Source organism: Lontra canadensis, unplaced genomic scaffold (genome assembly GCF_010015895.1).
Source record: "Lontra canadensis isolate GAN:19392208 unplaced genomic scaffold, GSC_riverotter_1.0 scaffold72, whole genome shotgun sequence".
In the NCBI taxonomy this organism is placed as follows: Eukaryota; Metazoa; Chordata; class Mammalia; order Carnivora; family Mustelidae; genus Lontra; species Lontra canadensis.
Window position 1 is genome coordinate 7,650,793 of NW_022631066.1, and position 14,833 is coordinate 7,665,625.

The 14,833-nt window shown below is 34.8% G+C and overlaps 1 protein-coding gene across 4 annotated transcripts in view; it reads left to right on the top strand.

Annotated features, from left to right (window-relative positions):
- TRDMT1 (tRNA aspartic acid methyltransferase 1) overlaps positions 1-14,428 on the top strand; it is a 61,880-nt gene extending 47,452 nt beyond the window's left edge. For all 4 annotated transcript variants that reach the window (XM_032880900.1, XM_032880901.1, XM_032880899.1 and 1 more), the window contains 6 exons: positions 589-658; positions 2,492-2,575; positions 4,878-5,221; positions 7,236-7,293; positions 8,314-8,443; positions 14,099-14,428. In XM_032880900.1, the coding sequence (XP_032736791.1) occupies positions 589-658; positions 2,492-2,575; positions 4,878-5,221; positions 7,236-7,293; positions 8,314-8,443; positions 14,099-14,199 (787 nt within the window). In that variant the 3' untranslated portion in view covers positions 14,200-14,428. The remainder of the gene's footprint in view (positions 1-588; positions 659-2,491; positions 2,576-4,877; positions 5,222-7,235; positions 7,294-8,313; positions 8,444-14,098) is intronic.
- The last annotated feature ends 405 nt before the right edge of the window (positions 14,429-14,833 follow it).

The following is a 14,833-nucleotide window of genomic DNA, read 5'->3' on the forward strand; positions in this document are numbered from 1 at the left end:
AGTTAGATTCACCTGATTCCCATCCTGATGTGTTTGAATTTTTGCAGAATAAGCACTCAGTTTTAGCTGCTAATGTGCCGCCTGTTTCTTTGGATGTGAAATATTCTTAGTAAGAAATGTTCCTGTTGATAGGCATTTTCTGTCCTGCAGTTAGGAGAAGTAAGCCCTGGGTCAGGGCGCTTTCAGATGGTAGCCCAGCCAGAAAGTATCCGTGTCCTTGAACTGGCTACTATCTGATCATTGCTCCCCCATCTGATTAGCTACAGATAGAGGTCCATCCCAGTAGCAAATTTAACATCAGTAGGCTAGTGATTCTAACTCTGGATAGAATACAGCCCCAGGTGGGGTAAAGTATCTGGCAGCTTTACTTATTTATCATAGAAATCATCCCTATCTTTTTTTTGAGAAATATAATTTCTCAAGTACTGGACTTAATAATTATGACCTAGGGTCGTTCAGTTTCTAAAGAAGTTGGGTGGAGATACAGTTTTCACATAAAATGAAGTTACGTATAATTTTTTATATGAGAACCTCATTTCCAACTCTCGGGTGAAAGCTTTTCTTTCTTCTCTTATTTTTTCTTTTCAGAGACCTGTTAATACAAACATTAGAAAATTGTGGTTTTCAGTACCAGGAATTTCTGTTATCTCCAACATCTGTAGGTATCACAATTATTAATTTTCCTATACATTTTCCTTTCCTCTTTTTTTTTTTTTAAGATTTTATTTATTTATTTGACAGAAAGAGAGTTAGAGAGGGAACATAAGCAGGGAGACTTGGAGAGGCAGAAGCAGGCTTTCTGCAGAGCAGGCAGCCCCACACAGAGCTCCATCCCAGGCCCCTGGGATCATGACCTGAGCTGAAGGCAGTCTAGTCTCTTAACAACTGAACCACCCAGGTGCCTCCCTATACATTTTCCTAAAGTGAATTTGACTCAATAAAGAAAATAGATCTGTCTTGAATGATATTATACTTAAAGCTTGAAATTGTTCAGGCATGGGTCTTACTTTCTAAAGAATATTGTACAGGCATATAGATTTATTTATTCATATTTTATGGAAAATATTATATAGCTTGAAGAGAAAATATACATCTCTCTTTCTTTTAAAAGATTTTATTTCTTTATTTGACACAAAGAGAGAGCACAAGCAGGGGGAAGGGAAGGCAGAGGGACAAGCAGGCTCCCTGCTGAGCAAGGAGCCTGACATGGGTCTGGGTCCCTGGGATCATGACTTGAGCCAAAGGAAGACACTTACTGGACTGTGCCACCCAGGGGTCCCAAGAATATAAATTACTTTTCACACAGAAAATAAAGGATAGTTTGTTTTCAAAATCTGTGACATTGGATAGTTCCAAATCAGGTGTTCTGTAGTTTGATAATAATTCAGAATCATCCAAAATAAAAAACAAATGAACATATGACAGTTTTCTAATTGGTTTTTTTGGGGGGACATACCATTAAAAATGCAAACACCATGAAATCTTGCCATATGCAATGATGTGATGGAGCTAGAGGGTATAAATGCTAAGCAAACTAGGTCAGTCAGAGAAAGACAAATATCATATGGTTTTACTTATATGTGGAATTTAAGAAAGAAAACAAATGAACAAAGGAAAAAAAGACAAACCAAGAAACAGACTTTTAACTGTAGAGAACAAACTGATAGTTGCCAGGGATAGGGCGAGTGGTGGAGGGATGGGTTAAACAGGGAATGGGGATTAAGGTGTTCCGTTGTGATGAGCACTGGGTATTGTATGTAAGTGACAAATAACTAAATTCTACACCTGAAACTAATATAACACTGTATGTTAACTATACTGGAATTAAAATAAAATAGAATAAAATAAAAAATAAAATGCAAACATTGCTTTTATTTCATGAATATGAAATTGAAGTGGTTATGACATTTGGTAGATCTCTTATATTATGAGTATCACCATTTATTTTTTCTTTTGTCATTGTGTTTGTTAGCCTTTTATTATCTTTAGCCTGTTATACAGTTATTTGCCCTGAAATTAAAAGAAAACCCATTTCAAAAATTAGATGTACATGAAGTATGGAAATTGGCATTATATGTGATCTCATTAAGTTTATTTCATATTTATTGCCTTCTAACTTTTAAAATTTAGTGCATCCTCCTTTTTTAATAAAGTGAGGCAATAAATAGCCAGTAGCTATATTTGAATTTTATTTTTTATGATTATTATTAATAATGAGTGTGAGAATGTCTATATAACTTATTATCTGGGAAATAGAAAATGAAAGTGACTCAAAGGCATATGACTCATCAGATTCAATCTCTGTTCATTCAAATAAAGGTACAAAGCACCAATTTAAAAGGTTTAAGAATTTGCTACAAAAGAGTCTTCCACATTTCAATAACAGAATTTTTTCTGGCAGAAACTAAGTGCATACCTGTATGAGTTTTTTTGATAGGTGCAACAGTTGATGCAGATCTCTATAGTAACTAACTGCTCTGCTTTACTCCAGCTTGGCATTCCAAATTCAAGGCTCCGGTATTTCCTTGTTGCAAAGCTTCAGTCAGAATCATTACCTTTTCAAGCCCCTGGTCAGGTATTATTATTATTATTATTATTATTATTAATCTATTATAAGTGTATCTCAGTCTGCTAATTTTTTCAAGAACTAATTAGTGGAAGCTTACATTGAGCCTATAATATACACCATGGCTTAGGTCTATTTCCTAGAGCTTTTTCCTCTCCTGGTGATGTTTTTATTGTTTTAAACAAGATAAAAAACACCTTTTCTTTCATTACTAGAAAAAAATGTAAGTTAAAAGTTAAAAAAAAAACAAAACTGTCATCCGTGCTGTTATCCTCCTTTTCCCCTATCATTTCCCCTTTGACCATTGGCTATTTTATATCTGTCATTTTCCCCCCAATACAAGCCACTGATTTTTTTTTTTAAGTTTTTATTTATTTGTTTGACAGAGAGAGAGAGAGAGAGAGAGAGCACAAGTAGCCAGAGTGTCAGGCAGAGGGAGAGGGAAAAGCAGGCTCTCCGCCCAGCAGGGAACCCGATGTGGGGCTCGATCCCAGGACTCTGGGATCATGACCTGAGCTGAAGGCAGACGCTGAACTGACTGAGCCACCCAGGAACCCCCATTGATTATTTTTGATACAATTCATTACACTGTCCTAACAACGGCTTAACAGTATTTTAACACATTGGTTGCATTTTCTTTGAAGTCAGTGCTATTTAGCCTTCATTGATTAAAATATAGTGATTAGTACAAGCTAGAATGAAATACTCAGTTGCTAGATAGGATCTCTAATTATGCAAGCGCCTGTACATCTTTTCGTCAAAATTGCTATGGAAGACAGAATTTCAGTGATTCCGTGAAGCTCTCCTAAGTCATGTCCTACTATTAGGGGGTCAGTATCATTTGGATTCCTTGCCATCCGGTACCAAAAATCTCCCCTTCCATGGTGGTCAATTCCAAAAACAATATATAAACTATATTAACAAAGACATTAGCATTAAAAATTCCTGGAACTATTTTTCTTTTACAAAATAGGACATTCATTATGCATGGTTACCTATTTTACAGGACAAGGTTTTCCTATGGGGCTCATGAGTAGAAATAACCTTTCAGGGTAAAAAGGGCTTTCCTTTTTTGAATTACTAGTTTTCCTCTAGATCATGGGTATATTCCAGTTTTTCTTTTTTAGTGAAGGAGTATGGCAAAGTTTGAACCAATGCACATTTTTCGGAAATGTTAATGTTACTTTCTTTTTTTTTTTAATGCTGTGCTTGTTATTCCCATGACTTATTTATACCTAATGTTACTTTCTAAACTTCTTTTTTAAATATGATACTGTATATTAATAATTCAACAAAGAAATAGGAAGTATACTGAGTATAGATACAGCATCATATTTGAACTTCCTATTGCTTTGTTGAATGTTTTTATTAATAAATACAGCAAGCAGTAACTCCATGGAATAAATCAGTTCTAACCTGATGACACTATAACTATATGATGAAAAACTTACAGTAACTTGTGCACATACAAGTAAATCACAATTCCTATGTTTTTAATGACAACTCTATAAAGGCTAAAGACATTGGTTTTTTTTTTTAAGATTTTATTCATTTATTTGACAGACAGAGATCACAAGTAGGCAGAGAGGCAGGCAGAGAGAGAGAAGGAAGCAGGCTCCCTGCTGAGCAGAGAGCCCGATGTGGGGCTCGATCCCAGAACCCTGGGATCATGACCGGAGCTGAAGGCAGAGGCCTAACCCACTGAGCCACCCAGGCGCCCCGCTAAAGACATTTTTTGCATAATGTTGACTAGACATTATTTGTCATTTTTTTTTCTTTTTTTTTTTGACACCAGTTCTCATCGATCAGGTCAAACATATTGGAGGGATGTTCTTGCCAGTCTTTTTTTTTTTCTTTTTTTTAAGATTTTATTTATTTACTTGACAGAGATCACAAGTAGGCAGAGAAACAGGCAGAGAGAGAGAGAGGGGGAAGCAGGCTCCCTCCTGAGCAGAGAGCCCGATGTGGGGCTCGATCCCAGGACCCTGGGACCATGACCTGAGCTGAAGGCAGAGGCTTTAACCCACTGAGCCACCCAGGTGCCCCTCCCTTTGTTGAAAGATTTTATTTATTTATTTGACAGACAGAGATCCCAAGTAGGCAGAGAGGCAGGCAGAGAGAGGCGGGGAAGCAGGCTCCCTGCTGAGCAGAGAGCCTGATGTGGGTCTGGATCCTAGGACCCTGGGATAATGGCCTAAGCTGACGGCAGATGCTTTAACCCACTGAGCCACCCAGGCGCCCCCCAGATACTCCTTTGTCATTCATTTTTAAGAAAGCTTTTAACAGGCTGTGTATTTTCACTTAATGCCAGGTACTGACGGAGTTTCCCAAAATTGAATCTGAACATCCAGAAAGAAATACAATAGATGCAGAAAATAAAATGGAAAGAAAGAAAATTGAACCAAATATTTGCTCTGATAAGAGCAGACAGTGTTCTGGAAAAGAGACCATTCTTTTTAAGCTCGAAACTGTAGAAGAAATTGACCGGAAACATCACCAGGACAGTGATCTCTCTGTGCAAATGCTAAAAGATTTTCTTGAAGATGATGTTGACATGAATCAGTATTTTTTACCGCCAAAGTCATTGCTGCGATATGCTCTTTTGTTTGACATTGTGAAGCCCACGTGCAGAAGGTCCACATGCTTTACCAAAGGGTAGGTTTTAAAGAGACTCTGAAAATGGGTTATTCAAAATAACCAGGTTTTTATGGCTATCATTTCTTTCAGTTCTTCTCAAAACAAGGAGCATTTTACAAAATGTTTCTGCTGGAATGATTTTTTTTTTTTCCTTTTTGCCCTTAATTGCCTGCTTTCGTGTTCCAATAGAATGCACGAGCGAAAATTCCTTCTGGCAGTACATTATGTGCACAACCCACAAAAGTGCTCATAAAACACAATGCCGTTTGTTTGGTGACCTTCATAAGAGCTTAATTACCCGTGGTGGAAACATGGTTTCTGTAGATATTGAATTGCTACTTTTTAGCACCTTTCTTTTCATGGCACATCACACCTCAAAAATTTATGTCCACTCTCATGATCAATATATAAGAAGAAATTAAATTTTAATATCTAGAAATAAAGTTAAATCATCTGGTGCATATTAAAGCATGTTTAAATTTTATTCAGTTTTTAAAAAAGTAATATGTTTTTATGGTTCAAAATTCAAAGGTACAAAGATTGTGAGGCTCCTTTCCCTGTCTATCTCTTGCTCATTCAATTTTCCTTCTTACATGCAACCAGAGATTTCAGTTTACTGTCTAATCTTCCAAAGGTATGGTGTGTGAGGGTGTATTTGAATACACATGTGTATTTTACCCCCCTTTTTTTTAAGTAAATGGTAATATACTGTATCTGTTATTATATACTTTCTTCATACTCAGTATAAACTGGATATTATAACATATGAATACATAAAGAACTTTTCCATTCTCATGGTATATCATAATGCCTTTTATTGGCTACCTTTGGGTTATTTTTTGAATGTTAATATGTTTTTCATCAATTTTTTACAAACCTACAAGTTAGGCCTTTCCAGAAAATTTTATAAAAGATCCCTAGCTCTGCTTTGTTAATGTCACTCAACCTCATTTGATGAATAATTGTATGATTTGAAACTTCAAACTTTCTCTTTTCACCCACTAGTTAGCTTTCATGCATGATATGTCCCAATACGAGCACACTAGATTTATTCTGATTTCATCATGTTCCGCCCTTGTACTTCCAGGGCAACTGGTTTATTGCTTTGCATTGCCTTAAAAGACTTTACTCAGCTGTTGTCTGTTTCCAAGGATGATAAGACAAGACTTAACAGTTTGGTAATAAAAAACAACCTTGAAATTCGTTTGTAATTATAAAGATGGTATAAAGGAAGCCTTACTATAAAAGTCTATTTTAGTGTAGATAATATAAACAGGCATATACACATACACACCCAGGCATATGAGAAAACAGACTTGCAAAGGTATTTTTCTGCGGTGTGCCTTTGTATTTTAAATTGATCCATTTGGGAAAAAAAGTTTATGATAATATATTGAACAGCTAGCTTGGCAGTGATCCTAGGGGAAGAAATGTTACTAATATCTTGCTAGCTTTTTAAACTTTTAGTACAGTTTTTTATACAATAGTCTCTTTGTTGTATGAAGAAGAGTGAAAACAATGCATCACGGTAGGAGGCAGATGCATGTTCAGGGGGCCTGTGTTTGTCATGGCACTGGAGAGTGGGCTTCTCAGTTCATGAGGAGAAGTGATGGTTCAGGCATTATAAAAAAATAGTAGCAATTTATTTTCACCTACTTAACATTTGGTTTAATGTGGCAGGGATGCCAGTATTGAATAGCATTTGGATATAAAGTCTTAACAAGTGCATGCTTTCTAGTGATGAACATTAAGAAACTGGCAATACAGAGAAATGATAATTAATAATGCATAATTCAAAGTGGTTTTTATACAACTCAAAACACTATGCCAACTTTAGTGTCTAGAAGTTTAAATAGAATGATCTTATGTCTTCCACCCAGGAATTTTTTACTTACAGAGCATATTTATGTGTTTCATACTATTTCAGAAGGATATAACTATGTAGATTGATTAATTCATTCAAGAAATATTTAAGAAATTTGACATTAACTAATACATTAGATACTGCATAATACATGTGTTAATCTTTCAGTTATGGAAGCTACATAGAAGGGACAGGATCTGTGTTACAGACCTCAGAGGATGTGCAGGTATTGTATATGCTTTAGAACTAAAATATTTGAAAATTATTTTAAATAAACCTATTTAATACTTAAAATTTGGAAATATTAAAATAATTTTACATGTTTAATTGGGAATGAATATACATATTACTCATATATTATACATAATCTCTATAATTCTTTACAGTAAATCTCTTCTTATTTGTTGTTGCTAGATTACTTTCTGTACAAAAAATATTTTATGTTCACTTTCTCTTTTCTTATTTTCACCTTTGGTATTCTTTTTACTCTGAAATGAGTAAATTGAGATGCAGCATACAAGAGTTAATGTTCTCTAAAATTATGCACTAGTATCTTAATATTCCCTTGGATCACACACTATAAAATTACCTTTTAGGGAAAGAAATCTACATCTTAGCAAGACTCTTTATTAATACTTCAGTTATAAAATAATTGAAAATAAGCTTGATATGCTGCAAAAATATTTTATCCTTTTGAATAATTTTGAAGAGAAATCATGTTATCTTCTTTTATCCTGAATTAAACTCTTACCATTTGTAAAATTTACCCATGGTAAAATTCCTATTAGAGGCAAATGGATGTGAGAATTTATTTTTATCAAAGGTATTTTATCATTTTAAGAAAATAATTTGATGAAATTGATCATAAACAGCAAACATTTTAGTGATCTACTTGTTGGCATTGTGAAGTTGATTTCATTTGTTGATCAGATTTCTTTTTCTTATCTTTCAGTGTATTTCTTTTATGTCATATTGCCATTGTTTTTTTCTTATGATTTAATTTTTGAAGGATCAAAAATGACAGGGAAACTGAAAGTTTCCTGATTTGTTCAACATTAAGCTTTTCCTTTTCAGACATTTCATGTTCAAAGTTTCTATTGCCATTGGTGAGCCAGTTATAGAATTCATTGCAAGAGACATTCTGCTGTGTGTTCATCCTTTTTGAGGCTTCTCACAAGAGATGATCTTACCTTCACAAATCTACTTGCACTCTACTTTATCAGTTATCTTGGCTGTTTTCTTACAGATTGAGGATATCTACAAATCCCTTACCAATTTGCCGCAAGAAGAAAAGATAACAAAATTGTTAATGCTTAAACTTCGGTATTTCACTCCTAAAGAAATAGCAAATCTCCTTGGATTTCCTTCAGAGTTCGGTATGTGGGATACACGCAGACCCAAGCTTTTGTTTATTAAAGGTGCTAGAGTTCAATAAGGACTCCTAGGTGTATTTTATGAATAAACCCTTGCCCAGACAGATGGATGTAAGGAACCTTCCTTTCCTGATCATGCCATTTTTGACATTTTCCTTCCGTCCTCTTTCTGCTTTTGTTCTTAACCTGCCGAAGTCCATTCCCTTCAGCCTCTATGCTCTCTCCCTTTACTCTAGTACTGGTCCCGAGTGGTTTTGGGAAAGGTGAGCCCAAACTGCAATTTTTCTCACCTCTCCCCACAGATGGTTGTTAATAGCATGTCCATCTCCGGCTTTATTTTCTTGATTCCAGAAGTCGTGTTCTAATAACCCCATACTAGATCTTGTGAGAGAATGCCAGAATTGTCCTTTTTATGAAGAAATTAAAAGGTTGTTGAGGAATTAATTTATTTTTTTGGTGGTAAGTATATTTGTATTTATTCTCTTCAGAGACACGTGCTATCAGTTATGCACCTTTTCTCTTCCCTATGAGTGGAGAAAAGAGAAGGAGTCTGGGAAATAGTGTTCCTAATGGAAAGAAAGGGTGACTCGGGAGCACAGATGCCAGAATGGACAAAATGACTGTGGAGTCTGAGGTAGGGAGTCTCAAAAACAGAAAGGAAGATACAGTAGCAGAATGAGAAAGATGTAGTCCTAACTCCTTTGCAGTCCAGGAAATCCAGGTGTTGTTGCCTTTAGGAGACTGGACACATGGCCCTAGCCTTGTAGAGTGCCTGCCGCATCCCTGATCTCTCCTTCCCAGCGCCTGTGCTCTCCACGGTACTGATGCCATTAGTTTTATAGACTGGGGTGGGTGTGTGGCCAGTACGTGGCTCGTGGTGACCGAGGAAAGACAGGCTTTCAGGACTGCACAAAGAGGAAAAGAGTTATCAAAAATAACTCTGGGGGTTTGGATGCAGAAAAGCCAAACTTTTCTAAATCCAGTATTGTTACAATATTAATACAGTACTATTTTTGAAGCAGATAATGGGTTAAATAGAGCGTGTTTTAAATTCTAAATAATGGATTTACAGATGAAGTTTTGGAACATGTCCTTCTGTACATGGGGGGTAAACTGTATAATTTGTCCTCTTGGTATTTGGTTCTTGGGGTGTAGTCACAGCAACCAGGTTTGTTTTGTAACTCTCTGCCTTTCTCTTGGTGATCTCATTCAGTCACAAATATCCTGGGGAGTGTTATTTAAGAAAAACACAAACTTTCCTTGTCTTAGTCTATGTCGCAAAATGAGTGAGAACATCATAAAACAAATAAAGAGCTGAGAATTGGACTCGGGAATTTTATTCCCAGTCTTTTTGCTTACTGTTTTTTTTTTTCTTTTTTTAAGATAAACAATCAAAGGTACTTTCCATAGCACTAAAGAATGATTTATTATCTAATAACTAATTCCTGTGTTTTGAGTGCATATATCTTTAAGCAGTGGTAATCACTGCAGAAATACTGACACTTAGCATGGACCCTAGAGTCAGACTGAGTTTGAATCCTAGCAGCACCTTAACCCCTCCACTTTAGTTTACACCTCTGTAGAATGGGGGTAATCACAGAACCAACTTCATAGGGTCTTCGTGACCGTTAAGTGAGTTAACATATATAAAATGTTTACACACTATCTGTAACACATTATAAAATTTAAATGTCAGCTTTTATTTTTAGAATGATGGACATTTATTTGCTTTTATAGCCTCACAGTTTTTTTTTTCATCATTTAAAAATTTTACATAAGTAAATTAGGGGTTTTCACAGCTCTCTGAAAATATATGTATAATACATACCAGAAAGGCTTTTTAATTGCTTCACCTTCTTTTAAAATGTGTGATATATTTGTATAATCAGGCTTGATTGATGTCACCACTGAGCAGCACTGTGACAGACTGTCCTTCATGTTTGCTTCCAGCATGATTGACTCTGAATCTGGAACGGGCATTGTTTGAGTTGTTTGTCTGTGGTCAATGATGGATTTGCATTGATCCTTTCATACATTTTGTGTTGGTTCTTTTTATGGCTAGTGGCATGTATTCGGGAGATAGCAAACTTTGGAAGAGGCCACTAACCTACACTTACAGAATGAAAGCTGCTATCTTGACCTTGTTAATGCTATGTTTCTTTGGTTTTGAAGATTATTTTTATTTTTAATGTACCAGTTTTTTAAAAGTCACCTTTTCATTTAAAAAAGTTATACCTGTATATAAAATACACCCCTCACATATATATAATTTTTATAAATCTGACTTGTTTGCTTTTAAACCTTTCTTACCTTGTGATATAATCTTAATATTATAAAAGGTCATCCCTGGAATATTCTAAGGCTGTGATCTATTTGTGTCTCTGGCTAAGTTGAATGAAATAATTTTTTTAGATGACTAATGTGCTTACCTAAGACATGTTATCTTTATAATAGCAGTTTTATGATCTTGTTCAATTGCAAATATAATTTTATTATGTAATCACTTATTTTACTGCAATAACTATAATGTCAAGTGTTGATGAAGCAACTTTATCATAATCAATTCTTCCTTCTGGTCTGCACAAAATATATAATTTAATTTTCTTAATACTTTTAAATTATTTCTTCCACTTTATTACATAAATTGCTTTTCCTTTATTTAATTGCTATGCCAAAGGATACTGAATAAGAAAATTGTAACTAACGTTATAGTGTATATTTCATGGACAGTCTTTTATGTTGCTATTTGCAAGGCTTTGTTCTAGCAAATTTTGTAACTGTGGGCCAATTTGTTTTAAAAAAGAATATAGCAAATGGAAGTCCAATATGAGAAAGCACATTTGTAGAAACAGAATATAAAAAACAACCGTGAGAGATTTGTGTCCAGAATATATAAAGAACTCTCGGGGCACCTGGGTGGCTTAGTAGGTTAAGTGACTGCCTTCGGCTCAGGTCATGATCCCAGAGTTCTGGGATCCAGCCCCACATAGGGCTTTCCTGCTTAGTGGGGAGTCTGCTTCTCCCTCTTCCTTTGCCACTCTGCCTGCTTGTCTCTTTGTCAAATAAATAAATAAAATCTTAAAAAAAAAAAAAAAAACCTCTCACAACTCAACAATAGAAAGAAAAATAATTCAATTAAAATTGGCTGAAGGATTTGAATAGGCATTTAATAAAGAAGACGGACAAATGACCAATAAGCACATGAAAAGATGTCTGCATCATTAGTTATTAGGGAAATGTAAATCAAAGCCACAAGAAGATACCATTTGACAAAAAGACAAGCAATAACAGTGTTGACAAAGATGTGGAGAAATCAGATCCCTTATACACTGCTGGTGGGAATATAAAATGGTACAGCCACTTTGGAGAACAGTTTGGGAGTTCCTCAAATGTTAGACATGGAGTTACTGCATGAGTCAGCATTTTCATCCCCAGGAATATATACCCAAGAGAGCTGAAAACATGTCCATGCAAAAATGTATACACTATTTATAACAGCATTATTCATAATCAAAAAGTGGAAACAACCCAGTATCTATCAGTGGATAAATGGATAAATAAAATGTATTATATCCATGCAGTAGAATACTGTTTAGTTATAAAGAGGAGGGAGTATTGGTCCACCATGTTGCTTTGTTTCTTAGATTTCACATATAAATGAGATCATAGAGTATTTGTCCTTTTTTCTCTGATTGACTTCATATAGTATAGTGCTCTCAAGGTCCATCTGTATTGTTGGAAATGGCCAGATTTCATTCTTTTTTTTATGACTGAATAGTATTCCTGTGTGTGGGGGGCGGGTTGTTTTCATATCTTGGATATTGTAAATAAAACTGCAATGGACATGGGGTGCATATATCTTTTAAAATTAGTGTTTTCATTTTTACCCTATAAAGACCCAGAAGTAAAATTACTAGATCATATGGTAGTTCTATTTTTAATTTGTTGGGGGAAACTTCATACTGTTTTCCATAGTGGCTGTACCAATATACCTTCCCTCAATATATTTTGCATATTAACCCTTTATTAGGTATATGATTTGCAAGTCTTTTCTCCCATTCAGTAGATTGCATTTTCCTTTTGTTGATGATTTTCTCTGCTTTGTTGTGTGAAAGCTTTTTAATTTGTTGTAGTCCCTCTTATTTATTTTTACTTTTTTTGCCTTTCCTTTGTCAGATCCAAAAAATTGTTGCCAAAATGTCAAGGAGCTTATTTTACTGCCTGTGTTTTCTTTTAGGAGTTGATGGTTTCAGGTCTTACATTCTAGTCTTTAATCCATTTTGAGTTAATTTTTGTGTATCAGAGCAGAGTTTCCAGCTTTATTCTTTTACAAGATGGCTTTACTATTTAGGGTCCTTTGTAATTCTGTATGAATTTAAGATTGTGTATTCTACTTGTGTGAAAAATGCCATTGGAATGATGATAGGTATTGCCTTGAATATGTAGACTTTGGATAGTGGACATTTTACTAATACTTCTTCCAGTCCATGAGCACGTACTATCTTTCCTTTTGTGTCTTCTTTCATTTCTTTCATCTGTTTCTTACAATCTTTTATGTGTACAGATCTTTTACATCCTTGATTAAATTTATTCTTAGGTATTTTATTCTTTTTGATGGAATTGTAAATGGGATTGTTAATTTCTTTTTCTGATAGTTTGTTATCAGTATATAGAAACACAAGAGACCTTTGTATATTAATTTTGTATCCTGAAACTTCACTGATTTTATTTATTAGTTCTGACAGCTCTTTTTGGTGGAGTCTTTGGGTTTTTATATATATAATATCATGTCATCAGCAAATTGTGACAGTTTTGCTTTTTCCTTTCCATTTTGGATGCCTGTTATCTCTTTCTTTGCCTAATTGCTCTGGCTTCCAATACTATGACTTCCAATACTATGTTGAGTAAAAGTGGCAAGAGTTGGCATCCCTGTCTTGTTCCTGATCTTAGAGGAAAATTTTTAGCTTTTTACTTTTGAGTATGATGTTAGCTGTGGGCCAGCTTTCTTTTTGAGGTAATAAAAATGTTCTAGAATTAAATAGTGGAGATGTTTGCAAAACTCTGACTACTCTAAAAACCACTGAATTTTACATTTTAAAAGGGTGAATTTTATGTCGATAAAGCTGTTAATTTTTTTTTAATATTTTAATTATTTATTTGAGAGAGAGAGAGAGTGTATGAGAGGGGAGAAGGTCAGAGAGACTCCCTGTGGAGCTGGGAGCCCGATGGGGGACTCGATCCTGGAACTCTGGGATCACGACCTGAGCTGAAGGCAGTGGCTTAACCAACTGAGCCACCCAGGTGCCCCCATAAAGCTGTTATTAAGTAAAGGAAAACAACTGTGAAATAATGGTAGCCACTACTTTTCCTGACGTGCTTTAAAATACAGATTTTGATGAGTTTCATGGATGTTATGGTATACTTATGTGTACGCTGAGTATAGTATGTTATGTGACATGATAATATCACATTGTGTATGCAATGTAACCTTATTTTTTGGCTTCAAATTCTCACTTGTTAGTTGAATTTCATGGAGATTTTAGGGACTTATTTATGTGAATGACCACTGTGTTCTTACAAAAAGATACATCATCCTTTCATCTTTGGAAGTTAATATTTTAAATGATTGTATTGTAAATTATTATCTTTCTTTTCTAGGATTTCCTGAGAAGATAACAGTGAAACAGCGTTATCGTCTACTCGGAAATAGTCTCAATGTGCATGTAGTAGCTAAACTAATCAAAATCCTGTGTGAATAATTTAAAAATGACAATGAAAGATGGTCACATTATTTCTTCATATCCAGATGGTAATTCTAAAATTCTATTCTGAATTGATTTTGATAAAATTCAACTAAACTATCTTTATCTCTTTAAGAAGAAGCTTGGATTTATCATAAAAAGGCCAGTTTTTTCCCTAAATTTGTATTACTGTATTTTGTAAAGCAGAAATTATTATTATGCTTTAAGAGAATATATTTTCATATGAAATTGCTAAATATATCTGTAAAATATTCTTTTTTTTTTAAGATTTTTTTTTTTACTTATTTATTTGACAGACAGAGATCACAATTAGGCAGAGAGGCAGGCAGAGAGAGAGGAAGGGAAGCAGGCTCCCTGCCAAGCAGAGAGCCTGATGCGAGGCTCTATCCCAGTACCCTGGAATCATGACCTGAGCCGAAGGCAGAGGCTTTAACCCACTGAGCCACCCAGGAGCCCCAAAAATATTCTTTTTAATATTATGGTATTGACAAATTCAGGAACATTGGAGTTTGAATGTCTTAGTATTTTATGAAGTGTCATGACAGGCATAGTATAGTGAACCCGAGATATTATATTTTTATATGTTAACTAAACAAATTACTTTATGAATCCTATCATTTTTTTGTTAGAT